Source organism: Nansenia antarctica (genome assembly GCF_963989245.1).
Source record: "Nansenia antarctica genome assembly, chromosome: 5".
NCBI lineage: Eukaryota > Metazoa > Chordata > Actinopteri > Argentiniformes > Microstomatidae > Nansenia > Nansenia antarctica.
Window position 1 is genome coordinate 4,061,930 of NC_137690.1, and position 7,382 is coordinate 4,069,311.

At 53.3% G+C, this 7,382-nt stretch overlaps 1 protein-coding gene across 1 annotated transcript in view; it reads right to left on the reverse strand.

Annotated features, from left to right (window-relative positions):
* Positions 1-1,616: 1,616 nt before the first annotated feature.
* Positions 1,617-7,382, reverse strand: part of LOC308159192 (mitogen-activated protein kinase 4-like) — a gene marked incomplete at both ends in the record, with an annotated part of 21,769 nt that continues 16,003 nt past the window's right edge. Inside the window, 4 exons of the mRNA XM_080532938.1 lie at positions 1,617-1,868; positions 2,121-2,645; positions 3,373-3,715; positions 6,585-6,795. Coding sequence (XP_080389064.1) covers positions 1,617-1,868; positions 2,121-2,645; positions 3,373-3,715; positions 6,585-6,795 — 1,331 coding nt within the window. The remainder of the gene's footprint in view (positions 1,869-2,120; positions 2,646-3,372; positions 3,716-6,584; positions 6,796-7,382) is intronic.

Sequence of the window (7,382 nt, forward strand, 5' to 3'; positions counted from 1 at the left end):
GAGTTGGTTGACTGGTACTGTGTTGATACGGACCCTGGTCCCTAACAGTGCTTTGTACCGTCTAATGTCTGGTGTGCTATTGGTTGGTTACTATGACATGACGAGACTTAAGCTCAGCTGTGGAGAGAGTTTACACCAGGGGAGGCTGGTGGACGTCGAAATCGGAGGACGGGTTCATTGTAAAGCACGGGATGGAAACGAGGAGCGTCTCCGTGCATTTACAATGAGCCCGTCCTCCGATTTCTACCTCCACCAGCCTCCACTTGGTTGGCACCTGTTGCAGTTTTCAAGAATATACAACAGAAAGCCTGTTAGCATCTCGCTGGATATCTTAACTGATTGTGTGAGAACAGTCTGTTGTCAGTTGAAAGAAATTAAACACACACACACACACACACACACACTTTAAAGCTGTTGTTAAAACTGTCAACACACAATGACAGCCGTCGGAGAGAGAGAGAGACGCTGTCGCAATAAAGAAACAGCAGTTAGAGTTAGTTTATACAGTCATTTTAACAGGCATAATTATTGGTTGGAGATCTCAGCAGTAGGGGTAATGGTGAATCACCCCGCCGCCCCGCCGCCCCCAACCCCCCCCCCCCCCCCAAGGGCCAGGGGAGGCTGGTGGAGGTAGACATCAGAGGACAGGCTCATTGTAATTAAGATTAAGATTCAAATGTATTGTCATTGAACAGAGCTGAAGTACTGAGACAACCAAATGTAGCTCATGCTCACCCCCCCCCCAGGGAGAACAGAGCTCTGGGCTCTGGGCACAGGGTCAGCCATATTCTCCACCATCTGGAGCAGTTATGGGTTAAGTGCCTTGCTCAAGGGCACACCGGCAGTGGTGATAGGACACCTTAGATATGATGCCAGAAGCAACCTTCCAGTCACCAGCTCACATCCGGCTCCCTCCTGGGGTTGGGGGATCGAACCAGCGACCTATCGTTTCCTGGCCGGCCTCTCTAACCTCTCTAGGCTACCTGCCGCCCCCATAACGCATTGATCACAATGAGCCCCGTCCTCCGATTTCTACCTCCGCCAGCCTCCGCCTGGCCTTACAGATACATTCATATTCCAGCTGTTGTACAACATAGGCTGCAGTACCTCCCACTCATGATATGCTAACCCCTCGATAAGCTAACTCTTCATCTGGAAGACCGTTCGGAGTAACGTTTTTAGAAACACTCGGATCGCGTTTGGAAGAAGAGTCGTTTAAAAACTAAACTGTATCCAAATATAGTCGCAATCGATCTCAACATTGTTATTGTGGTACTGTGCAGCAATACCTGGGTGTTCTGCTCTCTGTCCAAATGTCCGTCACTTTTTCTTCGGTTGTTTGTTTTTGTTTTGCTCTGAGGGAGCGAGGGAGGGAGGGAGGGAGGAACATCACGCGTGTAGGCCAGACTGTGTCCAAGGTCGTCTAGCTAGCGTACCAGACATTACAGACCCTTGTGTCCTTAGAACAACCCCCGACCAGCTGTGTAGTCCAGAGAGACTTAGAGAGTTGCTAACTCTTACTAATTATACCCACACACACACGAAACAGCAACAGCGACTGCCGTTCGTCAGTTGGCGCGGTAACCAGGCAGCTCCTCTAGCTCCTCCTCCTCCAGTCAGGAGTTGGGGGTCTGAGGCGGCTGGGGGTGGCGGTGGTGGGGGGGGTGCTCTGGGAGTCTCCGGGGTACCCCGTTAATGTTGGTGGCTGTGGCGGCCATGGCACCCCGTTTGGAAGCTTCCGGATTTCTCCGCCCACCGCCACGGCCACCACCGCCGCCGCTTAGCTCCTCCCCCCCCCCCTGCTGGCCGCAGAGCTTCAGCGCCCGGGAGATGAACACGTCCAGGTCGAAATGCCCCACCTCCTCTTCCTGTTTGGGAGGAGGAGGAGGAGGAGGAGGGGGAGTCTGAGGGGAGGAGGATGAGGAGGAGGGGGAGGGGGAGGGGGGTTCGCGGATGGCTTGAAAACAGCAGGAGGAGGAGGAGGACGAAGGGAGGGGGGCAGGGGGGGACGCTGGCGGAGGGGCAAGAGGAGGAGGAGAGGAGGACGGGGAGGAGGGGAGGAGGAGGAGGAGCGAGGGAGGGGAGGAGCGAGGGAGGGGCGTGCCGAGCTCGTCGAACGCCGGCCTCCCCGCGGGGGGGGAGCAGCAGGGGAGGGAGGGGGGGAGGAGGTCGTCCGTGGGGGAGAGGGGCAGCGGCGGGGAGGCGCCTAACCCCCCTCCTCCTCCTCCTCCCCCTCCCCCTCCAGGGTAGAACGACGGCGACAGGGACAGGAGGGGGGGTTCCCGTTCCCGGGGCGAGCCAAAGTCGGGGTCGGGGGTGTGTGGAGGTCGGGGGTCATCCGTGGGGGAGCGCAGGCGGGACTGGGTGCTCTCCACCCAGCGGGAGATCTCCTGGAACAGGAGGTCCCCCTCCCTGTCCCCCCTCATCTCCCCCCCACCCTCCTCCTCCTCCTCCTCCACGCTGCCCCCTAGAGGCCTGGAGGGGACCGGCGGCTGCAGGCAGCTGCTGCTGCTGCTGGTGTTGTTGTGGTTCCTCTTGGTCTTCCAGTGGTGGGCAGACAGGTCCAGGATCAGCTTGGGCTCAGAGTAGTGCTGGGGCTTGCCCTCGCGCCACGCCATCTTCTCCAGGTAGGAGGGAGAGCCCACCTAAATAACAATAATAATTAATTAATTATATTTATAAACAGGGTTCCCACACGTTCTGAAACATCAAATTCAAGCACCTTTCAAGGACTTTCAAGACTCAATTCCCTCAAATTCAAGGACCCAACACGGCATAGAGAGAGATCTAGATGAGAATTTATATAATAGGAACTATCCGCTCACAGACAACAATTAAAAAGAGAGGCTTGAATGTGTGAACAAGCAACAGCAATACAGAGTTAAAGTTAAGCAATACAGAGACTTATTTACTAGTTGACGAGCTAAGTAAAACATTTTTTAATATATATGATTTTTTTCTTAGAGAGAGAGAGAGAGGGGAATTCAAGCACTTTCAATGACCCATGTCTATTTTCAAAAACCTTTAAGACCTTAATTTTCTTTCTCAAATTCACAAGGAAACCCGTGAGAACCCTGTATAAAGCATTTTCAATGACTCAAAGACGCTGACAATATGGGTACGCCGAAAAAAACACGGAAAGAACAAGCAACAGATAAGGTGAGCACATAGAACACAGAGTTAACGAACAGGCACAGGGAACAAATAACGCAGCAATGTCCAGGGGAGGGGAGGGGGGTGGCAGGGTTAGGGGAGATGGTTAAGGGTAGGGAAGGTTGTGTATGCGTGGGAGAACAGGTAGGTTTTGAGTTGGGATTTAAAAGCGGAGAGTGAGGGTGAGTCTCTGAGTGGCTGGGGGAGAGAGTTCCAGACCTTGTAGTCACAGGAGTGGCCGCCGTAGTCCATGTCTCCCCCGTAGCCTCCCCCGCCTCCCCCCCCGCCACACGCGCGGTCCAGGGAGGAGTGGGAGTGGTCCAGGAAGCGTTCGGCCGAGCTGCTGTGGGAGTATTTCCGCGGGTCCACCTGCGCCTCTCCCTCCAGGAGAGGGTTGGAGGCCCGGGGGTCTCTCTGCACCTCCTCCTCCTCCTCTTCCTCCTCTGTCTCCGTGTCCCCCCCCAAGTCCGACGCCCCGCCCCCCCCCCTCCTCCCCCCAGGCATACACTGGCACCTCCCCTGAGGCTGCCAACAGGCATCTGAGGAGAGGCTGGTCTCGTACCTGGAGGAGAGGAGAGGAGGGGAGGAGAGGAGAGGAGAGGAGAGGAGAGGAGAAGAGGGGAGGGGAGAGGAGAGGAGGGGAGGGGAGGGGAGGGGAGGGAAGGAGAGGAGAGGAGGGGAGGGGAGGGGGGGAGAGGGGAGGGGAGGGGAGGAGAGGAGAGGAGAGGAGGGGAGGGGAGGGGAGGGGAGAGGAGAGGAGGAGAGGGCTGGTCAGTGAGAGGCACACAGACACACACACACACACACACATACACACACACAGCGAGCCACCGGACCGGTGCTCAGGAAGCAAGCGATCGCAATCATAATCACCGGGCCGTTATCTCTGCTGTACTCTGCAGGCCAGCGTAATTCAATTCCACGTTATCTGAAGTCATGACATGCTGCGTTCCACCAGGGGACATTGGAAGGTGTGTCTGCGTTGTTTGTCTAGGAGCGGGTGGTGAGTCAGGTGGTCTGCGGTGGTCTGTCTGCCTGTGTGTGTGTGTGTGTGTGTGTTAGTCTACGAGAGGGTGGTGACTAGGGGTGCAACGGTTCTCGGTTTTTTTACGGACGGTACGGTTTGCGTTCCACGGCTCAATTCACTAGTGAACCGTGACGGTTTTCGGTTTATGCTGCGATTTGGCTGCGTTCGTAAATTAGCTCTGAGAGCGCCGCAACAGTTTGAGGAAGCCCCGGATTCCTACAAGTCTGCGGTGTGGGGTCATTTCGCTTTTCCCGTTGAATACGACAATAAGGGGGGGAAAACAGTGGACAGAAATATTACTGTCTGCAAGCTCTGCTTAAAGCGTGTGCCATATGCAAATGGTTGCACCTCTAACATGAACCAGCATATTCGCCGCTACCACTCAACGATAACACTGACTGGGAGCAGGAAAGCCAGTCAGGTAGCGTCAGTGAGCAGACAGCAGTCTGATGCGTTCGGACAGACGTACACTACCACTTCAGAGAAACACAAAAAAATAACCAATGCAGTGGAGATGTTCATTGCAAAGGATTTGCAGCCCTTTTCGGTGGTTGGAGATTTGGGTTTTCGAAATCTGATAAAAACTCTCGAGCCCCGTTACAGTGTCCCCTCCCGTACATCATTCAGCACCAAAATAATCCCCGGTATTTACCAAACAACGCGCAGAGGCATTGAAGACGATTTGGCAAAAACACAGAGCTTTGCACTGACTACGGAGGGTTGGACCTCCCGGGCAACGGAGAGTTACCTCACTGTCACGGTCCACTACATGTCACCGGATTGGGAGATGAAGAGCGCAGTACTGCAAACTCGTCCACTATACGAAAGCCATACCAGCGCGCACCTGGCAGAGGAACTAACAAATGCAGTGACTGAGTGGAAGTTGGAGAGGCCAAACATAACAATTCCCGTAACAACAGACAACGCAGCAAATATCGTAAATGCGATCCATGAAGCTGGTGGACTGGGGCCACAGATCGGCTGCTTTGCGCACGTCGTAAATCTCGCCGCCAAGAAGGCAGTGGCAATAACCCCGGTGTCCCGCCTCCTGGGTAAGATCAGACATGCAGTCACTTTCTTCCACAAAAGCACCACAGCCCACCATATTCTGACAATTAAACAAGATATGTTAGACTTACCAAAACACAAATTAATCCACGATGTCGCAACTCGTTGGAATACAACACATGACATGTTGGAACGCTATGTGGAAAGTGTTACTTTTGTAGTGTGAATTTGTTTTCCTCCTGTTTGTATACGGGCTACCAGCTGTCAAGGAAAGTGCACTTTTACTTTCGAAAGTGTTTATTTATTTTTGGACATTTGAAAGTGTTTTTTGTTTATATACAATTATTATTACAATACATATTATGTATAAGCAAAATAAAGTAAAGTAACAGTTTGTAAATAAATAGTAGCATTTGTTTCTGAACCGAACCGTACCGAAAACCGTGACCCAAAATACCGAACCGTACCGAACCGTGGGCCAACTGAACCGTTGCACCCCTAGTGGTGACTCAGGTGGTCTTTCTGCCTGTCTGCCTGTCTGAGTGTCTGTCTGTGTGTGTCTGCCTGTGTGTGTGTTTGTGTGTGTCTGTGTTGTTTGTCTAGGAGTGGGTGGTGAGTCAGGTGGTCTGCGGTGACCTGTCTGCCTGTCTGAGTGTCTGCCTGTGTGTGTGTGTTTGTGTTTGTGTGTGTCTGTGTTGTTTGTCTAGGAGAGGGTGGTCTGCGTGGTCTGCTGTCTCACAGTGTGCGGTGTCTGTTTGTTCTGTCTGTTTCTGCTTGTGGGGGACTGTTTTGTCTTTTTTGTTTGTTTACCTTTCCCCTGGGTAGGACTTTCAGGCACTGCCTTAGTTTAGATCCATTGGCAACTTTGTGTCCGACCAAATAAAAATTACATGTGGAGTTCCACAAGGATCAATCCTTGGCCCCCCTCCTATTCAATCTCGACATGCTTCGATTGGCTTCCATTTATGCTTCCATCATAAAAAAAATAACACAATTGCCTACCACAACTATGCAGATGACACTCAAATCGACATAGCCCTCTCACCGAACGACTATAGTCCCATCGACAATCTCTGTAATTGCATTGAACAAATAAACGCCTGGATGACACAAAACTTCCTCCAATTAAACAAGGACAAAACAGGGATAATTGTATTCGGTGCACCTGACAAAAGATCCCCTCCTCCCCCCCCTCCCCCCTACCTGTCCCAGTACCCCTCCCATCCCTCCTCCCCCCCCCCATCCACTCCCCCTCCTCCCCCTTTACCTGTCCCAGTACCCCTCCCATCCCTCCCTCCCCCTTCCCCTCCCCCCTACCTGTCCCAGTACCCCTCACCCCCCCTCCCCTCCCTCCCCCCTACCTGTCCCAGTACTCCTCACTCCCCTCCCCCCCTACCTGTCCCAGTGCTCCGTGGTGCAGGAGGAGGCGTGGCTGTGCTGGGTGACCAGGCTGTCGTCCAGCTCGTCCTCTATGTGGAAGGGGTGCGGGGAGCGCGGCTCGTCCCCGGGGCAGGCGTAGCGCTGCAGGAAGGGCTGGGAGAGCGCCGCCTCCGCCGTCAGACGGTCCATGGGGTGGAAGGTCAGGATGCGCTCCAGGAAGTCAACGGCTGGAGGAGGGGGGAGGGAGGGGGGGGGGGGTGGATGCATGGGGGGAGAGAGAGGGGGGGAAAGATGGGGAGGGAGAGAGAGGGGATGGGGAGAGAGAGTGTAAGATAAATAGAGATAGAGAAAGAAAGAGAGAGAGAGAAATATATAGAAAGAGAGGGGGGGAGATGGGGAGACAGAGAGAAAGAGAGAGAGATAGAGAGAGAGAGATAGAAAGAGAGGGGGGGAGATGGGGAGACAGAGAGAAAGAGAGAGAGAGAGAGAGACGGGGTGGATGGGGAGAGAGAGAGAGAGAGAGAGAGAGAGAGAGAGACAGAGAGAGAATAAGAATGAGATTTAGATCTTATTACTAAAAGTCTCCATGTAGCATTAGCAGATTGCTTTCCTCTATGTTCCTTTATGAATAGAGGACAATAATAAAGGCCTGGGACATCCATGTCCTACAGAACCCATCAGGATAGAACATCATCAGGATATGACATCATCAGGATAGAACATCATCAGGATATGACATCATCAGGATAGAACGTCATGACATCATCAGGGAGGCTGAAAAGCCCCATCTGTAGCTCTGGGTGCTGGACTGTTA